Source organism: Talpa europaea (assembly GCF_964194135.1).
Source record: "Talpa europaea genome assembly, chromosome: 7".
NCBI classification, from domain to species: domain Eukaryota; kingdom Metazoa; phylum Chordata; class Mammalia; order Eulipotyphla; family Talpidae; genus Talpa; species Talpa europaea.
Window position 1 is genome coordinate 49,324,269 of NC_140074.1, and position 26,941 is coordinate 49,351,209.

The window sequence follows — 26,941 nt, forward strand, 5'->3', positions numbered from 1 at the left end:
CAGACCAGGACAACAACTATAGAATAAGTACTTCAATATAGATAATCACAGAATATTATAATATTATAGTACACTTAGGTGAGATAACTGCTTTCTACAAGATGACACTTAGTGAGATTGGAGAGTAAGCTGGCAAGGAGAAGTGTTCACTGGGAGGAAGGCTTCATACTAAATACAGCAGACATTGTAAAAAGCATAATTATAAATATATCGATATATTCTGAAACTGCGAAACATTCATTATGACTAGGATGGCAGACAGCAACGCTCAGGTAAACATTCCACACGCAGTGTAATGATTTCTTTTGCTGTTGGACAGACCCATGTGATTACTGGTTCTGCCAAAGTATGAAAGGTCCAACTTGTGATTCTCTAGCTCTCTTTCTTTCATGTTCTCAAGTGGCACAGCTACAAAATGGCAGAACTCCAATAGCTTGAGCCTCTGAGGACTATACAGATGTAGATCTTGCTGACAGTAAAAAACACGTAGTATGAAGGAAAGATCTGGAGCATTTAAGCTGTGTGGTTAACAAGTCACTGAGTGTGGGATTATCTACATTACCAGAGAAGAGTCTATCCTAATACAACTGATGAGATATGGTAAGAAATGAAGATGGAGAAGTAGACAGGGACTAAGCCACAAATAGTCTTAAGAAATTTTAAGCACAATAGTTACTTAAGATGTTCATTCCATAAAGGCAGCATGGAAACAACTACAGCAAACATCACAAATTTTGAAAGTTGAGGAGCTGGACAAAAGAAGAAGCAATAGGGAATAAATGCACGGGATGGAAAGAGAGGTTATGCACCAAGAGAATTGGTGAGGGAGAATACTGGTTTGAGGGGCAAGATGAGTTTTTCCATTTATTTTGCTTTCTTGGGAGACACAGAGAGACTAAAGTACTTAAAACATAAGGAAATATATGATTCTTGCATATAGGCATAGAGTTCAGAAGTAATATGGGCTGAAGCACAGATTTGAGAGTTACCCAGATATAGTCATACTTACGACAATGTCACTGGTGAAAAAGAGTAAAAAAAGAAAAGAAAGACAGGACAGGACTCTGGGGAACACAATAAACAAGAATTAACCAGAGAAAAAAGAGTAGCACGAGTTAGGAAAAAAAGAAGAAAACTTCAAGGAAAGATTGACAAATAATAATAGATATTGGATTAAAATCTAAAGTGTCCATCGAATCTGGCAAGCTAAAAGGTCAACAGTAACCGTTATCAAGGGCCTTTTCATTGAAGTGATGGAGCCAAAGAACTGAAAAACTTTTCCTGGACAAGATAATATGTATGATCCTTGATGTGGGAAAACTGTATTTAAAAAAAAAAAAAAAAAAAACCCAACGTACCATACTTGTCATACAATTCAAATGAAGGAAAAGCAGCATTAAACCATGCATGTATTTAGTTCAATTTTTGTTAGCTTCAGAACACTATATTCACCAAAATCTTCCACAGAACCTTAGTACTGGTATATGATAAAATACATACAAGAAAGGTAGGCTTATTCCCAGGCCCCAGACCTTTTCAGTGTGTTCAAAACAATTAGGAAATCACCAAGTCTCATGCCTTCATTTGATAAATGAGAAAATTAAATTCAAGGGGCTAGTTTAGGATGAATAATTTAGCTAATCTTCCTCTCAGATTAAATTATGTTGTGATCAAAACAGATGTACATATGCTCTTTTATTAACAAGAAATGTCTCACTTACAGACCATTTATTAAGTGTAAATGTAAGATAACAAAGCACATCTGTATTCCTAATCGGTCAACACCTATATACTCCTATACAATTCCAGGAGTATATTATATAATTTTTTGTAGTTGTTCTTAAATTTTTAATTCTGTTCTTCTATCCAGAACTACTGCAGGAGAAGGAAGCTTGTTTGTTCATTCCCACAAAATGACTAAAGATGCTTACCTAAACCAAAAGGATTGCTAGTGGTAGAACCAGAGGTGGAGTTACTATTAGGAGCTGACGATGCAGTAACATTACTTCCACTGCTATTTGTTTGTTGAGCTGAATGATCCTGAGACCTAAGGAAAAATCATTAAATCATGTTAACAGCAGAGCTAATTTATAAAAGAGCCTCTGAAGTTCTAATACCCAGAAATAAGTTTAAGTTTTCAGACCAATTCAAATTATCATAAATACCTTAAGATAATTAAGAACAGGGTACACAAAATAAACAATAAAATCTCACTAAATCCAAACCATACTTAAAGCACCCTTCTTCCTCAAGTATAACAAGTATTTCATTACTGTCAATCATATTTATTATGCAAAAAAGAGACAAGTCTCATAGAAGAGAATCTATTACTGGTCACACCCCCACAAAAGCCTCACTGGATAAGCAATTTTTTTATCAACCTCCTTCTAAGTTCTTGAGGATTGGGGGCCAGCTTTACTCAGACATTTGATATTGTTAAAAGTAAAATACAAGAAAGCCCACCAAAAGAGGGTTGGGAAATCAATTATAAGTAATAACTGATTATCACTTGATACATTATCTTTTAATAAAATGGAAACTCCCTTCCATTTGATACCAGTTAAGAATACTAAATCTCATTCACTGCGTCTTTCATTGATTCTAACATGTACATTTTTAAAAAATTTAACATTTCTGAAATCAGGAACTACCTTACAATAACCAACAGTCAGTCACCAATTATCATACCGCAACACAGTTCTATATAACTGCAACTGAGTGACTGAATATACTACTGTACCATGGATGTTGTGTTTAATTACCACATAAAGTATCTTCAAAGAGTTTACCATTAATAGCACTAAAATGAAGTTATTATGTATATATAAGACAACAGGAATAGGAGGAATGAATTTATATTAGTGAACCAAATATTTCTCACTTAAGGAAAACTAACAAAAATTTACAGAATGGATGTCAATAGCTTAGAAATGCCTAGAAAAAATATTTTAGCACTCATAAGAAATGCTGCTCTATACAGGGGTCTGTGGTGATGGTGCACCTGTGCACTGGTGAAGGAAATTCTATGGGGACTACACTTGAGGGGGGGCAAATATTGTTTAAAAATGAACAATGATGTAAAAAATTAATTTAAAAAAATAATACAAGAAACTTAAGAAAGAAAAAAAATGCTGCTCTACCAACACTCTTGACAGTACAGCACCTCCAGCCATATAGAAAATATGAACACTGCAGACTAAATCAAAACTCAGGGCCTCCCCGGTGGTGCAGAGGGTTGAGTGCGGCGCTAATGAGGCTGTCTGCAGCCTCTGCAGCACCGGTTCAATTCCCGGCAGGCCAGGGAGATACCCACATGGCACAGCAGACCTCTCCTATCTCGCCCACTGCTCCCCTCAACAGTGTACTTCGGTCCTTTCTGCCTGTTCTGCTCCCTGTTCTGTCTCTGGTGAATTCTTTCACCCTCCTGCACCGCTGGCCTGTACCCCAGTGCTTGTCTAAAGAAATAAATCTTTTTTAAAAAATTATATTAAAAAAAGGTAATTCAAAAGAATCAGTGTGAAGCAGTCCTAGAAAGACTTTGGCCAATTTATTTTATGTATATTTTCTTTGTATTTACACATAAAGATATGATAAAATACTATATCCAAATAAATCTAAAGTAAGGCTTGCAGTAAATACAAAATAAAAATTTTAAGTGAAAAGAAAATGTAACAATTTAACTGCCAATACTGTTTCTTGATGGACAAAAAAAGAGTACCTTTGATAGTGCCTTATATTTTAAAAAATGCAGTTTTTGATTTGTGGTTCTCTAATTCAAATAATACAGTGACTCGTAACTGATAACCCTTTTAGAATAGCAAATCCGTAAGCATTTAGCATTAGGCGCAACATTGGGTTTTTAAAAAACATCTATTGCTAACAGTAACAATAAATGAGCTTTAATTCACTTAAATATTAATGACAGAAGGAGAAATATAAACTTTATTAGAGGCTTACAGCTGTCTGTCTTCTGAAAACATACCTGTTTTGTGTTTTGATGACAAGGTGAACAGTAAGTCCATCATGAATTCCATGCTGACTCAAAGTATCTTGATCTTTTAAAATTTTTCCAGCAAATATCAACACAAGTTGGTCAGTATGTGACTTGAACCGTTTAGAGATTTCTTCCTTGAACTAAATAAGATAAAACAAATATTACAGGTATTTGCATAGATAGTATCATATAATCTAGTTTCTAACATCTAATCTAGTTTCTAAAAGTACAAGTACGTCAAAAAGGTCCCTACATTACAGTTCAAACACTATAAAGATACCTTTTCTATTATTTTCTTGATCTTAAAGGGAAATGAGTGCTACTCCTTCACTCATCTCTAATGCGAAGGTTTTTTCCATAGGTGCACGTATTCTATACTCAATTTTTTGCTAAGGCCTAATAATTACTTCAACTATCCTTACTTTTTTAAATCAATGTGTGCTAAATGTAGTTCAAGTTATACACAGTTCTTACCAAGCAACCTACTCTTCAGATTTCCATCTCCAGTCCTGCTACTTTCTAGTTGAATATATATAACTCATATTCTTAGCTTTTATACTGATTTCCATCTCCCCGTCTTTCATACAACACTTATTAACAAGCAGTTTATGCAGATGCAAAGATACAAAGCAAAAATTTTTTCCCCTTAAGGAGAGCAGTTCAATGAAAGTTAAGAAAACCACAAAGCACTGAAGAAGCACAGGAGAAATCAGAGGCTTTCCAGTAAAAAACTAAAGAAAGATTAGGAAATAGCGAGGGAAACCTGAAGGTTTACTGGGTTACTGGGGCAAGAATAAGATATGAAAATGGGCAGGAGAAAGGAATACCATATTGTAAGCTTATCCTATGCTAGACTGGTGTTTCTCAAACATCTATCAGAATCCACTGTCCAAATCAAGAAACCTCGGGGTTTAGCCAAGGAATTGATATTAACAGACCACCCTCAGGGAACCATCAGTTTGACATTTTTATTATAGCTATCTTAGTGTAAAGTCATTTTTATTTGCATCCCCCTGATAGAAAATGATGCTGAACATCCTTTCATGTACTTATCCATCTTCTTTGGGAAACTGTTTATGTAGATACTTACCAATTTTTAGTTTTTTTATTAATATTATTGAACTATAAAGATTCTTTTCTTTTTTTTTTTAAGACTTTATTTATTTATACAAGCATTGGGTACAATCAGAAGTGCAGGAGGGTGAGAGTATTTACCAGAGCCAGAGCAGGGAGAACAGGCAGAAGGACCGAAGTACACTGCTGAGGGGAGCAGCGGGCGGCAGGAGAGGTCTGCGCACCATGTGGGACCCTCGCCAGGCGGCCGGGGATCAAACTGAGGCTTCAGAGGCTGCGGGGAGCTTCGCAACCCAGTGCTCAATCGCTGCACCACTAGGGAGGCCCTAAATAAAGATTCTTTATATATTCTACTTACAAGTCTCTTACCAGACATCTGGCTTGCAAAAACAAAACCAAACCAAACAAAAACACTTTTTTAAGAACTCTGGCGATAAAACAATGAGTCCTCAAATTATTTTTGGTTTCCACTGGTATAAAATTCAGAAGCTGGACATCAGATAGACACATAATCCTGATTGAATTTAGCAGTCCTAAGAGAACTGAATCTTACACTGGCAGTGCAGTAAGCTAAAAGCTAATTCAAATCCCAGAAGACTAGTTCAATACTTAGATGCTGAGGACAGGAGAAAGGGGTGAAAGGTGCCTTTCAGGCTAACATAAGGAGGATTATTTTAAAGCCTAAGATGCAAACAGTCTCACTGCAAACTAAGCAGGCAACTGTCCCTCCCCAAACCCAACAAAATACTGGAGGATTTTTTTTAATTTTCCCCTCTCTGGAAAGTGAACAGAGAGGGTCTTTGAACTAAAGAACATACCAAGAACAATGAGACTAGGAGCACCATACTAAAACACAGTATTAAATAAACACAGGCAGGGGCCCCGGAGGCGCAGCCGTTGAGCGCTGGGCTGCAAAGCTGCGCACAGCCTCTTCAGCGCTGGTTCCCGGCTGGCGGGCGAGGGTCCCACATGGCGCTGATCTCTCCTGCCGCCCGCTGCTCCCCTCAGCAGTGTACTTCGGTCCTTCTGCCTGTTCTGCTCCCTGCTCTGGCTCTGGTGAATTCTCTCACCCTCCCGTGCTTCTGACTGTACCCAGTGCTTGTATAAATAAATAAATCTTAAAAAAAATTAATAAAGAAACGCAGACATTCTAAATGATGACCTTCCTCCCCTACCCCCCCCACCCCCTCCCGGCAAGGGGGAGGGGAAAAAGCTCTATCTGTGCCGTGGGGCATTTGGCAATGTCTGAAGACATTTCTGGTTTTCACAACAGGGGTAACTACCACTGGCAATTTATAAGTAGAGACCAGATACGCTGCTAAACATTCTACAATCAATAAATAGGACAGCCCCAACAACAAAGAATTATTCAACTCAAAACGCCAATAATGATGAGATTGAGACACTCTGTCCTAGAACTGTACTTTTCAAAGTGTTGTCTCCAGATGAAGGGCACTCTCCTTTATTAGGTTAATTTGATGAAAGTGCAAATACTCAGACCCCAGTCCCAGATCAACTAAAGCAGAAATATTGCCAAGGATGGGGCCTGGAAACTTGTGGTTTAACAAGTCTCTGAAACGATTCTGAAACAAATTAAAGTTTAATAACTACTGTGTGTCTAACTCTAACAACTAATTTCCCCCCAAAACAAAAAATGGACTGATAAACATATTAAAATGTCATCAAAAGGAAAAAGCAAATAAAATCAAAATTTTTAAAGTGTCCCCAACAGATAAATTGCTAAAGGGTTAAAAAGCGGAAAGAAAACCGTAGATAAAAATGAAACTTGGTGGGCCTCCCCGGTGGCGCAGCGGTAGAGCTGGGTTGTGAAGCTGCCCACAGCCTCTGCAGCGCCGGTTCGATCCCTGGCTGCTCCCTGGCCACCGGAGGAGGGTCCCACATGGCGCGCAGACCAGACCTCTCCTGCTGCCCGCTGCTCCCCTCAGCAGTGTACTTCGGTCCTTCTGCCTGCTCTGCTCCCTGCTCTGGTGAATTCTCTCACCCTCCCGTGCCTCTGACTGTGCCCAGTTCTTGCATAAATAAATAAATCTTAAAAGAAAAAATAAAATTAAAAAAAAAAAAAGAAACAAGGAACAGAGGTATACTTACCATAAAAGAAGAAATAAAAAATGGTAAATATATTGGTCCCATGCATCCCATTATCAGTCCCTAAGCCTTATTTGTATTCCACTTTAAAGAGAATTTTTCCCAAAAGAATGAGAAAAAGTCAGATTGGAGATATTATTTGAAAAAGGACTGTTTTCCAAAATATACAAAGAACTTTCAAAACTCAACAAAGATGTAAATAACCCAATTTAGAAATGGTAATACTTTTAATAGATATCCCACTAAAGATATACAGATGACAAATAAGCATATGAAAAGATGCTATATCATATGTAAATTAAAACAAGATACCACCACACACCTATCAGAAAGGCCAAATCCAAACACAGACAACTTCAAATACTGGCATGGATATGCAGAAACAACAACTTTCAACTGGAATCAAAATGGCATAGCTACTTTGGAAGACAGTTTGGCAGTTTCTTATAAAACTAAATATAATAATCCAACTCAACACAGCACAGGTGTATTTACCCAAAGGAGTTGAAAAGCTTTGTTCACGCAAAAACCTGCACATGGAGGTTGACAGCTAGCTTTATTCATTCACTGCTAACTTGGAAGTAACCAAAAGGTTGTTCATTCATTGTCATTCCAGACAATGAAACACCAGTCAGTGCTAAAAGAAATGAGATCACTGCGCTTAAACCCAATCATTTTTCCAGTTGGTAGATGCCACCAAGGTGCCTGCTTACCACTCTTCTATCATGGGCCCTGATACCAAAATTTCATTGGACACATGGCACTATTGCCCATCAAAGGTTAGTTCAAAGGACCCACACAGAGAGACAAAAGATACACAAACTGTAGGTAATACAGACAGAGTAGAAGGAATCTAGAACCAAGTGCAGAGGAGAAGAGACTGAGGAAGGAAGCAGGATGGAGCCAGGAGACCTGGAGGAGGCACATGGAGCCTAGAGACACGTGAAGAAGCTGCGCTTGTCTTTTGGTCGTGGACGGGGTGACACAGATGTGGGTGACACCCATGGGGAGGTGACAATGGCAGCTTTTATCTTGATGTTGATTTTGCTCTTTTCCTTCCGGGCTTGTCTGGTTGTTTCTGACTCTTTTCTGTGGGTCCCCACTGGAAGATGCTTTAGACTCGTGGCAGGCTTTGGGGCCTTGCTCTAGGCCGATCCCATATGGATGGAGTTTTACCCACGAGGGGACGGGTAACTTTGGGTGCTTCATTTAGAAACTAGACTCTTTGCCTTATCTGTATTGTTTCCTAGTTTTTATTAAAGTTCCTTCCCATTAAAGTGTCATATGTTTTGTGTTGATGCGGCGGATGGCAGAACCCATTTAGAATAGGCAGGTTTGCAGGGTTTGGGCTGCCCCTCTCCCTGTCCTATAACAGATTTGGCGTCCAACGTGATTTAGGACAGAGCCATCCGTGGTTAGTCAGCCCCATGGGGAAATTGGGCTTCCCTGTGGCGCTGGCTACCATAAGCGCAAATGTGATTTTTGGTTTCTCCGGTGTGTTTGTTTCATATGTCGATTTGCTGTTGAAAAACTGGCTTGGGCTTTGTGAAGATCTGTGTGTCTGTGTGTAATTTGTTTGTAGTGACTTGCTAAGACATTTGATTTTGTGGAAATTGTTCTGTGCCAGTTTTACTCAAAAGATTAGGCAGTACATTGGACCATGTGGCCAGATCAAAGATGGCGTCTGAGGCCACTTGGTGTGCTCTTCTTGTTGCTAGGACTTTGGAACTTTTTTTTTCTCTTTCTTTTTGCAATCTCTGCTGTCTCATTAGCATTTCTAAAGGCAATAATGGTTCTTCAGTGGTATGTTGCTTTGTCTTTGGCTACTTCCTGCTCTTTGCCTGATGCATTTTGCCAGCCAATTGTGGAGCAGTGGTGTTTAAATTAGCAAATGTATGCCTGGGTAGCCTTAAGCAGTAACTGGTAATTGCTGGTAGCCTTGATGGATTCTTGGAGATAACTTAAATTTTTGCAAAGTCTGGATCAGAAAAATTAACAAGATTTTGTCTGAGTCTGAAAGGATTTGATGCTGTGAAGTTTGTCTACACAATTTGTTTTGGGCATGTTTGCCATTTTGAATACTGGATTTGTTCAATTGCTGGTGTAAGACAAGATTCTAAGTTTCTGCTTCCTACTGAGGAAGGTCTGTTATGGAAAGCACTCTTTAGGGTGCATCATATAACTGTACCAGGTTTTCATACCTGTGTTGTTGTTGTCCCTCCCTAGGGTGGGGGAGGTGTAATCTGTGCTTAGATGTTTAATCTGCTCTTTCAGCTTCTGTCCCAGAGTGGCTAACAGAAGTAAGGAGATGACTCCTTTTAATTGAAAGTTAATTACTGATACTTTGATTTTGCTTTTTCAGGTTCTATTCCAGGAAACCCAAGGAGTGCCTGCTTGGTGGCTAACAAGAGATGACTCCTTTTGCTTAAAAGTTAACTTTTATTCTTTCAGTTGCTGTACAGAATACCCCAGGATTGACTTCTAATAAAAAGTCTTCAACACTGAAAACCCTAAGGTGATAAACAAGGTCATGTAACTCTTGTGATTAATAAAACTTTTCCTTCCTATTTCCAAAGTCTTAGGTTTGTAGGATGACAACTGGAAATTTTTCTGCCAGCAACACTCCACATTTTTTTGGACTTTGACATTTTTTTTCTGAGCCTATGGAGTAAAACTGCAGTTACCTAACATATTCCACGTGGCACAACTAAAAAAAAAAAAAAACTGTCTTTGTCTACATTTTGTATGTCTGTATGTCCTTGTGTCTAACTGTCTTGACCTCCAGTGATCGACAAATTGGTATACATGGTGCCCATAGACATTGGGGAAAAAAAAGTCTCCAGTTATGAGAAAAACTAAAAGTTATGGTTTGATTGTCAACATTGTGCTACTGAACTAAGCCGGTGCCTTCTTTTTTTTTTTTTTTTTTAAGGTTAATAAAAGGTTTATTTACAAGGGAAGGGGAAATGAGGAAATGTACAGCTCTGGGAGAAAAGTAAGAAAATTTTCTGCATTGAGCTGGTGCTTTATAAAAATAATAGTAAGAAATTTCTGACATTAAAAACAAAAGCCATTTATGGGCCTCCCCTGGAGGCACAGGGGCTGAGCGACGGAATGCAAAAATGCCCTCAGCCTCTGCAGCGCCAGTTCCATCCCTGGCCACCGGCGAGGGTTCCACATGGTGACGAGGGTTCCACATGGTGCGACAGACCTCTCCTGCTGCACCCGCTGCTCCCCTCAGCAGTGTTATTTCATCAGTCTGCCTTTTCTGTTCCCAGCTATGTCTCTGGTGAATCCTCTCACCCTCCCGCACCTCTGCCATGTACCCCAGTTCTTGTATAAAAATAAATCTTAAAAAAAAAAAAAAAAAAAAAGATTGGGCCTCCCCGGTGGCGCAGCGGTTGAGCGCTGGGTTGCGAAGCTGCCCGCAGCCTCTGCAGCTCCAGTTCGATCCCCGGCTGCTCCCCAGCCACCGGAGGAGGGTCCTGCATGTCCTGCTGCCCACTGCTCCCCTCAGCAGTGTACTGCGGTCCTTCTGCCTGCTCTGCTCCCTGCTCTGGCTCTGGTGAATTCTCTCACCCTCCCGCGCTTCTGACTGTACCCAGTGCTTATATAAATAAATACATATATAAATAAATAAATGAATAAATCTTTAAAAAAAAAAGATACAAAAGGAATTTAAAAAAAAAAAGATAACAGAGAGAAAATATCTACAACAACAAAAACAAGAAAGCAATCCAGATTTTATGCAAAATGCCTACCAACCAGTGAGAACCAACCCAACTGAAAATTGTCAAAAAACTGATACAGGAACATCATAAAAATGAAATCTTAATGACCAATGAACACAGAAAAAAGTTTTCATCTTAACAATCAGGTATCTTCAAATTAAAATCAGTGACACCCACTGAATGGTTCCATTTAAGACAGTTACAGAATTTGCAGAAGAAGTGAAGAAACTAGAATCCACATACATTGCAAATAGATGTGTAAGCTGGTATATTCTGGAAAACTATTTCACAAGAACCAAATATACACTTATTACTACCCAATTATTTTTACTATTATAATTATTAATTATTTTTAATACCCAATAATTCCATTTGGGGGGTTTCAGTTAAAAAATTATATGTCCCATAGACCAATGGAACAGAACAGAGAGCCCAGAAACAAAACCACACTTATATGGACAACTGATCATTGACAAAGGAGCAAAGACAGATAATGGAACACAGACAGTTTGTTCAATAAATGATGCTGGGAGAACTGGACCTCCACATGCAAAAAAATGAAACTAGGCCACTACCTTTCACCGTACACAAAAATCAACTCAAAATGGATAAAAGAACGGGACGTAAGACCTGAAACCATAAAATATACAGAAGAAAATATAGGTAAAACACTACAAGACATACATTGCAATAACATCTTTAAAGACTCATCACCCAAAGCAAAGAAAGTCAAGGAAAAGATAAACACCTGGGATTACATTAAACTGAAAAGTTTCTGCACAGCAAAAGAGACATAAACCAAAACAGAGAGACACCCCACTGGGAAAAAATCTTTGCACTCCATTCAATCGATAAGGGACTGATCACAAAGATATACAAAGAACTCACAGGGCTCAATGAAAACAAAATAAACAATCCAGTCAAGATAGGCAGAAGAACTTAAAAGAGATTTCTCCAAAGAGGAAATGCAAATGGCCAACAGGCATATGAAAAAATGCTCAACATCCTTTATAATCAGGGAAATGCAAATTAAAACCACACTGAGATACCACATTACACCAGTAAAATAGCACATATCAAAAAAACAAACAACAAATACTGGTGAGGATGTAGTGAAAAAAACGAACTCTCCTCCATTGCTGGTGGGAGTACAAACTGGTCCAACCACTATGGAAAGCTGTCTGGAGGTTCCTCAGTCTACTAAAATTGGAGCTACCATAAGACCCAGCAATTCCACTACTAGGGATCTACCCAAAGTACACAAAAACACTGATTCAAAGGAACACCGGCGCAGGCAGTTGAGTGCATCAATGTGAAGCTGTCTGCAGCCTCAGCAGTGCTGGTTTGATCCCCACCGGCCTCAGAGCAACCCACATGGTGAGCAGACCTCTCCTGTCTCGCCCACTGCTCCCCTCAGCAGTGTATTTCGTCAGTCTGCCTGTTCTGTTACCCTCTCTGTCTCTGGTGAATCCTCTCACCCTCTCGCGCATCTGGCCTGTACCCCGGCTATTGTATAAATAAAATAAATCTTAAAAAAAAAAACCAAAAAACCTGTACCCCTGTATTTATTGCAACACTATTTACAATAGGTAAAACCTGGAAACAACCCAAATGCCCAAAAATAGATGACTGGATCAAGAAGATGTGGTATATATACACAATGGAATGTTATTCAGCAATCATAAAAGATAAACTCATGCCATTCGCAGCAACATGAATGGAACTAGAAGGAATTATGCTCAGTGAAATAAGCCAGAACGAAAAAGAAAAATGTCAGATGGTTTCACTTATAACAGGAACATAGGGGAACCAAGTAAGACATCAGTGTAAAAAAAGTAACAACAGTACAAAGCACAACAAAGCACAAACGGACTATTATGAATCAGAGACATACTGCAGGGGAGGAGGAGGGAGAGGGATCAGAGGGAGGGAGAGAGCACAGGGGACTGAGGTGATGGGGCACAGGTGCATGGGTGAAGGAAACTCTATGGGGACTACACCTGAGGGGATGGGGGAAGCAAATAGTTTAAAAATGATCAATGATGTAAAAAATTTTAAAAATTAATATAAAAAATTATGTGTCCACAGGTTCAAGAGAGTTTAAACCAGTATTCAATATTATGAACCAAAAACTTAAAACCCAAATGTTCCTCAAGTATAGGGACAAATCGTGATAATAGAATTTTATACATGACAACATATGTGAACTACAGTCACATGCCATCATGCATCCCTCAATATAAAGCAAAATCAGCCAAACACAAATAAGCCATAAGTTCATTGATATAAAGTAAAAAAGGGGAAGAAACTAAATCTATGCTGTCAAAAGTGAGAATAATAATTTTTGGGGAAATAACTATAAAGGATCACAAGATGACTTCTGGGAAGTTGATAATGTTCTCCTTTTTATGATTTTTATGCTAATATAAGGAGATTATAGTGTGTGCATTCTTCTATACTACAATAAAAAGTTTTAAATTGAATAATGAATTCCTTACACATAAGATATAGGAGAGTCATAACATAGGTGGACCAACATTACTAAGCATCACTTTCAACTGACTCAACCAGTCAGAAAGTTAATACATGTCTGTCTTGGACAGGTGAGCTGTAAGGAATTGAAATGAAGATGCCCTAGCTTTAGGTACACTAGACCAGAGTGGATAAAAGACACAACCAAACACCCAAAAATAAGAGATGGTGGCCCATGAGCAAATCTGAGGAGACCAGTTTAAGACTTGCTGTCCAAAACAGCCACTCTCAAAAGCTTACAGAATGGCAGTGAACAGTTGGGCACTTATCAATATTTAATAGCTGGAGTTCCCCTAAACCATAAATTGTCACTGTTGATATCTGAAGGATAACTGGGGCTTTCTAGACAGACTTAGGCTTCTCTACAGAGTCCCAGACACAAAGGAGTAAGATCTATGGCACAGTTCAAAAAATAATCATTTTAAGGGCCTCCCTGGTTAGGGGAGCAAGGGGTTAAGCACTGCACTATGAAGCAATCCACATCTACTGCAGCAAGATTTTGATTCTGGCCAGAAGGTGACCCACATGGCACAGCAGACCTCTCCTGTCTTTCCTGCTGCTCCCCTCAGCAGTGTATTTCAGTAGATCTGCCTGTTCTGCTCCCCACTGTCTCTGGTGAATCCTCTCACCCCCCTGCATCTCTGGCCTGTACCCCAGCTCCTGTATGCAAAAATAAATAAATCTTTTAAAAAAATAATCATTTCATTAAATAATTACAGTGTGCCTGGCCCCACATACATTATTTTATTCACTCCTCACAACAAAATCTCAAGAAATCAAACCAAAGTCCTGAAAGACCTGTAAGAAACCACTTTCTTACAGAATCACAGTACTTTTAAAAATTAACATCACTGATAATACCAGTGTCTTCCAACCTCATGAACTCTTGGCCTGGAGAGGTATTTAAACTAACACATGTATGAATTTACAGCACTTCATGGTGAACATTGGTAAACATTTTGTTGAAAATATGGTACAGGGCCTCCCCGGTGGCGCAGCGGTTGAGCGCTGGGTTGCGAAGCTGCCGGCGGCCTCTGCAGTGCCGGTTCGATCCCCGGCTGCTCCTGGCCACCGGAGGAGGGTCCCACATGGCGCGCAGACCTCTCCTGCCGCCCGCTGCTCGCCTCAGCAGTGTACTTCGGTCCTTCTGCCTGTTCTGCTCCCCACTCTGGCGAATTCTTTCATCCTCCCGCACTTCTGACTGTACCCAGTGCATGTATAAACAAAACAAACAAACAAATAAATAAAACATGCCTCTAAAAAAAAAAATATATGGTACAGCTTTATGTCCAATATTGTGCAAGGAATACTGTATAATCTGACTACCAGTTGTAATTAAGTTCTTTTAAAAATAATTTTAAATTTCAAGCAGCCAATGTCAACAAGTATTAGAAGCACTCCAAATAAAACACTAATGGAATATTGATTTATTCTGTGTAAATTACCCAGGAATTACAAAAATCAAGCAAGTAATAACTCCAAATTCAGCTACCCACCATTCCATTTGAAACAAAAATAAAGAAATCTTAACTTTAACCGCAAACAGATAAGGCATACTAGCCTAAATAAACTATTTTCTAAAAAACTTTAATCTGAATATGGTCAATTTGAACATCATGTTTTTTTAGAAAGGCCAAATATTCTGTACATACTTCAACCTCAAACTTTTATTTTGCACCTTAAAAATGAGTAGAAGAAAATAAATTCAGTATAAAATGGCATCATATTTTCCAAAAATCTTTAACATTTGAATTTGACTTCTATTTAACATGACAAAAAAATCAGAAGCTAAGTAGTAAGTGACCAAAAAAACCCCAAAACCACAAATTAGCAATCTCAGAAATTCTCAAATCTGCTTTATAACAAAGGCAGTTCAGATACAATTCCTCTACAGAAACATAAAACTGCAATAAATTATATAAAACGTTTTCACCAACTAGAGAACCAAAAATATTTTTTAAATTTCCTTTAGTTATTATCAAGCTACCTAAACAGATATATTTACTTTTGTTCTTTAAGCCCATGGGGCGACTAACTCAATATGAAAACTACACGACACAAGGGGCCTCCAAATTTTTATTTCCAATAAATGTATAATTCCTACTCTGGTCTTGCATAACAACCTGTAATAATAACCAACAGGCCAGAAGAGTTGAAAACTGAGACTTACTGAACACTTTCACAACCACAAATACAAAGGTTCTAACATACAACGCACATACTTAATTTAATTATTTGCAATCAACACAGCATGTACACAACTTGCAGCAACCTTCCATTTTCTCAGTGTCATTTAAAGTCAGGTGTTTCTGGGTGATATGGTGGCGGGAGAACTACAGGGACTGCAACAATGTAAGAAAAAAAATTTAATGAAAAAATAAAATATATAAAAAAAGTCAGGTGTTTCACATCAGCAGGTTTTCCAGTTAATTAAAAGTTACCCCTGTGTGAGCACCAAAATTATTTTCTATCTACTGAATATAATTTAACTTTTTTTTTAAACTTTTTTTTTTTATTAAAGATTTATGTATACAAGCACCGGGTACAGTCAGAAGCGCGGGAGGGTGAGAGAATTCACCAGAGCCAGAGCGGGGAGCAGAGCAGGCAGAAGGGCTGAGTACACTGCTGAGGGGAGCAGTGGGCGGCAGGAGAAGTCTGCGCGCCATGTGGGACCCTCCTCCGGTGGCCAGGGAGCAGCCGGGGATCGAACCAGCACTGCAGAGGCTGTGGGCAGCTTCGCAACCCAGTGCTCAACTGCTGCACCACCGGGGAGGCCCTATAATTTAACTTTTTGATAATACTGAGTTACTGGTGTGAATATTAACTGCTGTTCCGCAATTGTGATACTACTCCAAGCATCAAGGTGTCCGGTATTTACTGTATTACCAGATAGCCAGTTCTTGTCTTGACAACATACCTCCTGTCTCCATCCTAAATTTGCTGTTTTTAATCTGGGAAGGAAGAGACAACTAATCGGGAACTACAAAAACATGTAAAACAGAATGCTAGAACCTGAAATAATATTCTGTAATGAAAATGTCTAAAAGTTAGTGTATCAATGTTTATGATACCAATCTCAGCTGCTCAGGGCGCATTCCCCGTTCTTAACTGCTTTGGGGGGAACATTTTCCCCTAATATTTCCATATTAGGAATATTTTTGAGATACACGACCTTAATTCAAATATGGATTTTGCCACTTACTACTTGTGTGACCTTGAGGATATTACCTAACTATCTCTGAGCCTTGGTTTCCTCAGTAGTAAAATGGAGATAATTACTTTGACAACTTTCATACCTCTCAACTCTCCCATCAGCACTGCAGAATATCTCCATTTTACTAATGAGGAAACCAATGTCTGATATTGAAGTAACCTTAAAGGTGGTACTCTCATTAAAAAATACCACAGAAATATTACACAAAGGTGTAAATATGACCAAAAAAGCTACAGTACCTGAGCAGCTATGAGAAAAGGACATCGTCTTACAAATATAAAACTAAACAGTGTCATAAATGCTATAATGCATTACCATAAAATGCATATTTTTAAAACTTTCTCTAATCAAAATCTGACACTTTCGCAAGTGTCCTTCTAATGCAAGTTTCCTTCTAATGTAAACACTTAAAAAAATTCACTGGCAAACAAAAGGGTGCAGGAGGAAAGAAATAAATACAAGTAAAACATAAAAACTGAGCCAGTTAATTTTTACATAAAATCTCACTAAATCCTTCAAACAATATAGTGAAGTAGGTATTTTATCACATTTAAAATGTTGCCTGTGAGGTTCCAAGGCATAAAGCAGCTTGCCTCAAGCCAGATTTCTCAAATTCCAAAGTTCCATGCTCTCTCCAAAACGCAGACCACATTCCAGTATACTCAGCTGTTAGTACGCCAAAACTTTTCTCCTTTCTCAAATTATTAATAAAATAACCAAAACAAAAAAAAGTATAAAAGTATATGACAATGGGAGTAATTAGTTCCACATATGCCAACATGAAAAGACTGCAGAGATAAGTAAAAAGGAAAAAGTATAGGTAATGATCCTATCTGTTTAAGAGGAATAAAATGAAAATTCCATGTGCGTGTACAGAGAAACACTTTTCTGCACAGAATTGTGTGGTTCTTTTATTCACACACACACACTCTCACAGGAGCGTGTGTGTGTGTATATATATATTTTTAGTTTTTGAGTAGGGCCCCTTTTTATTTCATAATTTTCTATAAATGTTCTGATCTTAAAAGTAACAGCATACATAATATTAAACTTTCTACCCTGTATTTTAAAAAATAAAAACCATATCCTTTTGAAAACTAGATTTCAAAACTAAAAAAAAAAATTTAAAAAGCCATTATACAAAGTCTTGAAATCTGTATAGCAACTGCTTAGCCAATAAACCAAGCAATTAATGCTGTCATGTCTACAAGACATCACACTAATGACTTACATGAATTTACCTGTAAAAAGTAGAGTTCAGCTCTTCTAGTAATGAGAGTATTTTGCTAATATGCATACATTTTATTCGTACCTATAATGAATGGAATCTGGTTAAGTATGCTAACCCAATAATTTCTACATCAAATAGCAGATTTATAAATGATTATCAATTGTAGTCTCTAAAAAAACAGCCGTCCCAATTTAATGAGTTTCTGCATTTTTACCATGGAAGACACGCACAAAAATAACACCAGAAATAATTTCCTTACTTAACTAAACTTCGTAACCTTTTGCCAGACTAATCACATTTTATAAATATTCCCACATAAGTGCAAAATAATACAAATAAATCTTTAAAATGCTATTTGTTGGGCCTCCCTGGTGGCAGGCAGCAGGTTGAGCACAGCACTGTGAAGCTGTCCGCAGCCTCTGCAGTGTGGATTCTATTCCCGGCCGGCCAGGGAGATCCCACATGGCGTGGCAGACCTCTCCTGTCTTGCCCGCTGCTCCCCTAGCAGTGTATTTTGGTCCTCCTGCCTGTTTTGTTCCCTGCTCTGTCTCCGGTGAAATCTCTCACCCTCCCATGCCTGTGGCCTGTACCCCAGTGCTTGTATAAATAAATAAATCTTTTTTAAAAAAATGCTATTTGTTCATTCACTGAATAAATACTGACATTACTCAGCATGTGCCAAGCACAATGCTAGGCACCATGGGATTAGGAGGTAAGTAAAACAATCACTATAGATCTCGTAGCACAGGGGAAGAAAAAGAATAAAACAACCCTTGTGTTCTTACATCACTGGGTGGGAAGGAGAAAGTCCATATAATCACAAAATGGTATCAGAGGTTATAAGCGTTGATCTAATTTAGATTATGTGTCCAATCACCCTCTAATTAACTACCATTTAAATAAACTTACAGACTAGAAAGACAGTCAGGGAAAAATCGAAATTAGTGACTGGATTTGAACATAGGCTCCACTACTTAGTAAGTGCATGAATTTGATCACATCATTTTTAAAAAGGAATTACAGTATTTTCATTATAAAGTTGTGAAACTGAAGGTGTAGTAGTGCATTATGCTTTCACAAGGCAGCAATAAACACTAGCTACTGTATTACTATCATCAGTATTTGCAAAGATCAGAGGGGGAAAGCTAGTGGTACCTGGGGGGAAAGTACATACAAAGGATTGAAATGCAACAAATAAAGGGGGAGAAGTATGTAAGTACAAAGTATGAAGGCTGCATTAACTGTTATCTAATTTGGTAGTCTTGAACCACATGTGGCTACTGAATGCCTGAAATGTGGCTAGTCCAGACTGAAATGTGCTGCCAGTGTAAAACACACTAGATTTTGAAGATAATATATAAAATATTTCAACTTTTTATATTCATTAAATCTTGAAATGACCGGACATAATGGATTAAAATTACTATAGCCAAAAGGTATGTAGAAGCAACCCAAGTGACCATGGAAAGGATGAATGTACAAAACAAAATGGGTATGCACACACACTGGAATATTATTCAGTCTTAAAAAATAAGGAAATCCCGACACATGCTACAATACCAATGAACTGAGTATATGTAAATGAACTAAGCCAGTCACAAAAGGACAAGCACTTAATGGTTCCACTGTTATGAGATACCTAAAGCAGTCAAATTGATAGCAAGTAGAATGGATGTTGCCAAGGGTTGGGGGGAGAGACTGGGGGTTATTGCTTAATGGGTACAAGGTTTCAGTTTTGCAAGATGAAAAAAGTTCTAGAGATGGACAGTATGACCGTTGCACAGTAATATGAATGAATAACAGCCCAAATGCCCAAAAATAGATGACTGGATCAAGAAGATGTGGTACATATATACCATGGAATATTACTCAGCATTCAAAAAAGATAAACACATGCAATTTGCAGCAACATGGATGACGCTGGAAGGGATCATGCTCAGTGAAATAAGCCAAAAAGAAAAAGAAAAATACCGGATGGTCTCACTCATAGCAGGGATCTAGAAAACTTAAATAAGGGACCAGGAAAATGAATAACTATAAGAAAGTGAAAATCAAAATCAACAAAAACTATGAACCAGAGACACTTTTTGGGGGGTGGGGGGCGGGAGGGGAGGGATTGGGGTCAGAATGGGGGGATTGTAATTGTATGGGGAATATAAAAATAAAATTTATTAATTAAAAAAAATGGTTAAGTTGGTAAATTTTATATTTTACAACAAAAAAATTAATTTCATTTTTTTAAGTGGCTATAGGGAAATTTTAATTTCATTTGTGACTGGCTTTATTGGGTGGCACTTAAGTCATGTTACAAATTTCCACTAAGAAGTGTTCTGAGGAAGTCTGATAAGTTCTGGTACATTAGGTCCTAATACTGTAAGACAGAGGTCAGCAAACTTTCTTTTAAGAGCTAGATAGTAAATATTTTCTATCTACAGGCCACATGTTCTGAAAACAGTCATAGATGGTACATAATTTGAACAGACCAGGGGGATTTGGCCCTCCATAGTTTGATGACCTCTGCTATAGGTAACACAGCTCTACCAACTAAGACTTAAGTGTTTGTCAGCCAATTTAACATTGGTAGCTTGAAATATGACCTGGTAAGAGTATGTGCAGTATGTAAATCAGCAAACATTACAAATCAGTGTTGTTTTTCCTGAAAAACTGGCTAATCAACATTTACCAGCATTGCACTGACTGTTTGGAAAGAATTAACTTCTTTATTAGGCATTTAAAATTATATTAGTTGTTTGGTGGCAGGTGAGTGGAATATGTGCACATATGTAAACCCAAAATAAAAATAAAAAAATAGAAGGAAAAAGTGACTTTACAATAACTCTAGTTGAAAATTAAAAAAAAAAAAACTCAACGCATTGAAATGTTAAAAAAAATTAGTTGCGAAATTATTTTTGAGAAAAATGGATAGTCATTGAAATAATTTTCTGTGTTCTGTGAATTATATGAAAATCCCCGGCTTTCAAAGGATGTTCTAAAAGAATTATGTTTCAGGCAACAGAACCAAGAGTGAACAAACAGTCTATGGCAGTCAAGAGTTGTGCTTTGAGTGCCAAACTAAAGAAAGCCGTAAGAGGGCAGGAAATCAAGATTATGTACATACTGTACGCAGTAAAGACTCAACAATTGGTAATAGTTAATAAATTCATACTACTGTACATAATGTCTTGACCCATTTGTAAACAAATATTACTACGCCTATAATTATAGGCTAGGCTCTTGTAACACAACGGTGAAGTTACAGATCCTCAAATAATCACATATAAAATTTAAACTGCGTATGAGAACCAGAACAGAGTGCTGTGAAAAAAAACAGAACAAGGAAATCCCAATCTAACAGGGACAATCAGGGATAACTTCTTTGAGAGCATAATCTTTGCTCTAAGATTTAAGGAATGATTGGGAATCAGGAAAAGAGTGGGAGGCATTCCAGGTAGCAAGAACAAAATGTTCAGGAGTCCTGAGGCAGGGAAAAAAAGGTAATAAAAGGTCAAGGAACTAAAAAGTCAATATGACAAGAGTCAAGTGACAAAAGAGGAATGAAGGCAGAATGGAGAGGTAGGCAAGAACCATCATCACAGAGCCTCATGGCAATGTTACCCAGTCTAAGATCAAAGGGAAGTCATTCCTTTTAGACAGTAAGGTATCTCATTAACATTTTTTCAGAGAAGCTCTAGGAATGAATGGGAGAAAAGAAAGTGATATCAGACTATCACTTCTGATCTATCCCATATCTGATAAATCTAGAAAATTTCACTGTTTACTTTTGAGAGAATCAGAGTGACAGACATTAAGTATCATCTCAAATTATGAAAATAGTTTTTATCTCATATGGTCTACCTAAAATGGGGGGATCCCCAGACTACACTGAGAAGTGCTGTTAGAGTAATTAAAAACCAAGTAATCACAATGAGATAGCACGTCATAGCAACTAAGATGATTCTAATCAAAGACAGACAATAACAAGTATTACAGAGAATAAAAACTAACTAGAATCCTTATGCACTGCTGGTGGGAATATAAAATGGTGCACAGTCACTTTGGGAAATAGTTTCACAGTTCCTCAAGAAGTTAAAGATAGAGCTACCACATGACCTGGTAATCCCACTCATAGGTTAAAACCAAGAAAAATGAAATTAAATGCCCAAAAACTTGTATTCATATTCATAGGTGTTATTTAGAACTGCCACAAAACAGAAGCAACCTAAATGTCCATCAATAAATAAACGAAATAAAAAGTGATATATATATATATTTACACAATGTAATTTTATTCAGTAGTAAATAGAAGTACTGATATGCATGACATGTATGAACCTTAAAAGCATTATGGTAAATAAAAGAAGCCAGTCACGAGTTTTTCAAATTGGATGTGTAAAATACACTTACAGCACACTTTAAATCAGTCTAAGCACACTTTAAGTGCTCAACAGCTGGATGTGGCTGGTGGTCCCAAAATGTACAGCACAGTTCTAGATCCACACTATCAAGTATGTTGAATGATGCTTACAATAATGACATTCAGACACTGTAATTTACCTTTTCAAAAATTTAATACTGCTCAATTCAACTTACTTATGTTTATGTCTAAGCATGTCAGTAATTTCCAAAAGATTCAAATGATGAAGGTATTTTCTAAGACTAGAACATACATATATACATTGTTTGAGTATTTCAGGTAAACGAATTTCAAAATTATACACTATAATCTAGAGGTTTACAAAATCCCACAACCACCTAGTTATTCTAGTTATATAAAAGCTATATCTACACATACACCACCCCCCTTCCATTTTTCTGGACTTTATCCTGCTTTATTGATACTTGCAATTTTCAAAACTTTCATATAACAAATAATAATTAATTGAAGACAATGTCATTCATAGGGACTTGGGGACACTATACTTTTATCTACCTTTTATCTACTTATGAAACCACTGGAAAGATAAAAAGTGAAGTTTATAGTCTAACTACTCTTTAAGTAAAAATGTAACCATTACTTGATTATGAGAGTTCCATGAAAAATAAATTTCACTTTAGTTTCAAAAGGTGTAAGCTTTACTATCAATCTCAAACAAGTAACATTTATTACATACCAATAGTATTAACTTATCCTGTTTCTACCTACTATTACATGCAATTAAACAGAATCCAAGGGAAATTACCACCTTACTTTATGGTTTAATATAATTTTATCTAATCAATGTAAATGTTTCATTGATGTAAACATGATTTCAGTGTAATACATCAGAATTTGTATTACATAAAGTTTTTGAAAGGCTTTTTGTAAGTCTCTTATTAACCCTCTTTACCTCCAAGATTAGGTAAAAATTTTTAAAACCAAATTATTTCCCAATGTTTTACTGAACATTTTTTGTGGAATCTTTGTCGTAAGTATATTTTAATGATAAATTTTAATCTGTAGCAAATAATTTAAATCTATCACCCCCCCTTAAAGAAAAAATTTGTTACAAAATGACAGCTCTTTTATTGTGCTTCAAGTAGAATTTTAATATCATCTGAAAATTGCTTCACTTTTTCTTGCATTTTCTTATAGGTACCTCCCTTAAGAGAGCCCATGGATAGTCCAACTTGTCTTTGCTTCAAAACAGGTTCTTGGCGGCAGTGGTGAGCTTCAATTTTTAGTATCTTCTCTCAACGAGAGTATTTATCAAAAGAAAAGTACAATTAATATCATTACTTCAAAAGGCATTAATTTTATCTATTAAAATTTCACTCTGGTTAGAGTAAAATATCTTTCCCAGAACTCAAAAGTTCTAATTTCACATCACAAAAAAACCTCAGCTATAACATAAAATAACCTAAACGAGGGCCTCCCCGGTGGCGCAGCGGTTGAGCGCTGGGTTGCAAAGCTGCCCACAGCCTCTGCAGCACCGGTTTGATCCCCAGCCGCTGGGCAAGGGTCCTCTCCTGCCGCGCCCACTGCTCCCCTCAGCAGTGTACCTCAGTCCTTCTGCCTGTTCTGCGACCCGCTCCAGCTCTGGTGAATTCTCTCACCCTCCCCGCGCTTCTGACTGTATCCAGTGCTTGTATAAATAAATAAATAAATCTTTTAAAAAAAAAAAAAAAACCTAAACGAATTTTTCCAGTAGTAAAATGTCGAAAGGATGGTGAAGACATGAACTAGGAAGCTAGAAAGAACTAATAATTGCTTCAAAAGCTATTATGTCCACAAAACTCACTAGCATAACAAAATTGAAAAAGATTGACATTATCAAGTGTAAGCAAGAATGTGGAGCAACAGGAACTCCCATGCACCAGCAGTAGGATTGTAAAATGGTATGAGCACTTATTTTTGCTCCAAGATGCTACAACTTTTTAATAATATACTTTCTTATAAAACTAAGCACACAGGTACCCTACGGACCCAGTCATTAGGTTCTAAGTATTTAACATGAAAGATAAGAACTTTTGTCCAACAAAAAGGTTTGTACAAGAATATTCATAGCCCAACTAACTAGAAACAGTCCCAAGGACCCTCAAAAAAAATGTATAAATTATGGAATATTCATATAATGGAAAATAACACAGCAGTACAAAAGATCTGATATACAAAAGAATCTCAAAAACACTATGCAAAAAATCTAACCCAAAGAATACATGTTATAAAACCTCACTTTTGTGAAGATCTACAATAGGCAAAACTAATCCATGGTGAAAAGATCAAGATACAAAGTAACGGGGAAGTGAACTGACTGGAAAAGGGCAAGAAATCTTTCTAGTCAATTACAAAGTTCTATCTACCTCTTTGTAAGGCTTTGGAATTACACAGGTGTAACTGCAATCAGGTGCATTTCAACTGCGATGTCACTTTTATGCAGGTTGCTAAAGTGTCGGCTAAGAGGCTAAAAGTAAATGTACTAATGTTTGCTACTTTTAAATGCATCCAAAAAATAAAATGATTAGTTTTATGTGGTAGAACACAGCAAAATGTTAACTAACTACAGATGATGGATAAACGGGTGAACATTGTACAATTCTTTCTATTCTTTTGTACATTAGGAAACATAAAAATGTTGCCGAAAATTTTAAGGGAGATTTGAGGTCAAAAAAAACCAGATGACTCATTAAGTAGTAAGTTTCACTCTGTGAATGCCATCACATTACTGCTTCACAGAACATACCACCACCTTTTAGGACCACATAAATCACTAACTAACCAATCGCGGTTCCTGGGGAAACATACAGGTAAATTTCAGGAATTGTCATTTCCTCAAAAACTGTTCACATTGTCTGAGAACGTCAGAGATCGATTCAGTAATTACGGAAAATATTCCGAGATGTATCCAGTAACAAGCTAAAAACAACACACTGAATTCATCGACATTCCTAATTAACTGCAAAGTTTGTATTCCTGAACAGATTCTGAGTACCAAATGAATTGGTGGTAGTCTCCATTAATTTCATTTTGTTCTTTCACTCACTGCAACCGCTAATATCTGAATACAGCTATCGTCAAACAAAAACCTACCCAGTGATTAACATCGAAGGGATGTCTGATATACTAAAAAAGAAAAGAGCAACTCATTAATGAATGAAAAATCTGACCCCTTTCACGTTAAGTCTACCATTATTACTTAAGATGTGGCCCAAAGCACCTTTACGTCACAGTTAATTTTTATTTTTAAAAAGAGTGGAAGGTGGAAAAGGTATCGGCAGTCAAAACGCAAAACTAAATGCAGACGTGCTCCTCGCCCCGACAGCTACCTCAACCCGCAGGCAGGTAAAACAACGAGCAATCCCCCTTTTTCTGATTCATGAAACAAAACCTCAGACTGAAAAAAACCCTCGCCCCAGCCCAGCCTCCACCCAGTCCTGAGCTAGGCGGTGGGTCCCATCTCCTTTGTGAGGAGCTGCAAGGAGGGGGCTGGGGGCGGGGGGCGGGGAGCCGGGGTGGGGGGAAGGCTGCGGGTTGGGGGACGCCGGAGCAGGAGGCAGGCGCGGAAGCCGGCGGCGTCGGCGCGTCCCACCAACAGGCCGCGAGGCCGTGCCACCAACCTCTGCGGCGTCCCACGGAGCAGCCCCGCCAACTTGGGTGCGATCTAATTTGGGGTGAAACCGGGGGAAGGGCCTCGGCCCCCCGGGGGCACAAGCCTCTCCGGGGCCCTCCCCTCGCCGTCCCCTCGGCCGCGGGCGGAGGTCCGGCGGCCACTCCCCCGCCCCCACCCGGCCCCGGCCCGTGCCCCGAGCGGCCCTCACCTGCTGGACCGAGCTGTTCTCCGGCACAGCGAACTCCTCCTTCTCTTTCGGGGTCTTCACGGTGACTTTCATGATCTTGGGCTCCGGGGAGGCCGCGGCCGCCGGGGCGCCGGCCCCGTCGGCCCCGGTCGCGCTGTCCTGGGAGCTCGGAGGGCCGCCGCTTTCCCCACTCTCGGCCATGGCGGCGGCGGCGGTGACTCAGGCGCGCAGGAGGGAGCGGGCGGGCGAGGGGGAGCCAGGAGACGCCGAGCCCGCCGGCCCGGGCCGCAGAGAAGGCAGGGCGCAGGGCCGCCCCGGCGGGCGAGTGGCCGCGGGCTCGGCGTGGGCTACGGCGCAGGCCCGGATCGGGCGCTCGGGAGCCGCCGTGGGTTCAGACGCCGCTGGATCTCAGCTACATCCGCCGCGGCCGCCGCTTCCTCCTCTCCGCCCCTCCCCCACACCCCTCAGCGGGCGCCGCGCAGGGCACGCCGGGTAACGCGCTGGCGGCGTCGCCGAGTCATTCCCGGCCCGCGCCGCTTCGCGCGGTAGCTGCGGTCCCGGCCGTCTCCCGCTCCGTGGTGCAACACGTCGGCGCCGCAGGCGTGAAAGTCTAAAAGTAAAATGGGGCGGCGTAGGTCAGTTCATTTCTGTCACCCCCTTCACCAAAAAATCAATTTGCGGGTTCTAGACGGCCTGGCCCCGGCGCAGGAAGATGACGTCACGGGAGCGAAATTACTAGAAGCGGCTCGACCACTGGGCGCCGTGGCCACGGGCGCCTGCGCGCTGCCGGGCCAGGTAATTTCTCCACCCTGCCTGAGCGGGGCTCTCCCAACCCGTTCCCCCCT

At 39.0% G+C, this 26,941-nt stretch overlaps 1 protein-coding gene across 2 annotated transcripts in view; it reads right to left on the reverse strand.

Moving 5' to 3' along the window:
* UBQLN1 (ubiquilin 1) overlaps positions 1–26,297 on the reverse strand; it is a gene marked incomplete at both ends in the record, with an annotated part of 43,298 nt that extends 17,001 nt beyond the window's left edge. For both annotated transcript variants that reach the window (XM_084238769.1, XM_084238768.1), the window contains 3 exons: positions 1,932–2,047; positions 3,983–4,134; positions 26,118–26,297. In XM_084238769.1, the coding sequence (XP_084094895.1) occupies positions 1,932–2,047; positions 3,983–4,134; positions 26,118–26,297 (448 nt within the window). The remainder of the gene's footprint in view (positions 1–1,931; positions 2,048–3,982; positions 4,135–26,117) is intronic.
* Positions 26,298–26,941: the final 644 nt, after the last annotated feature.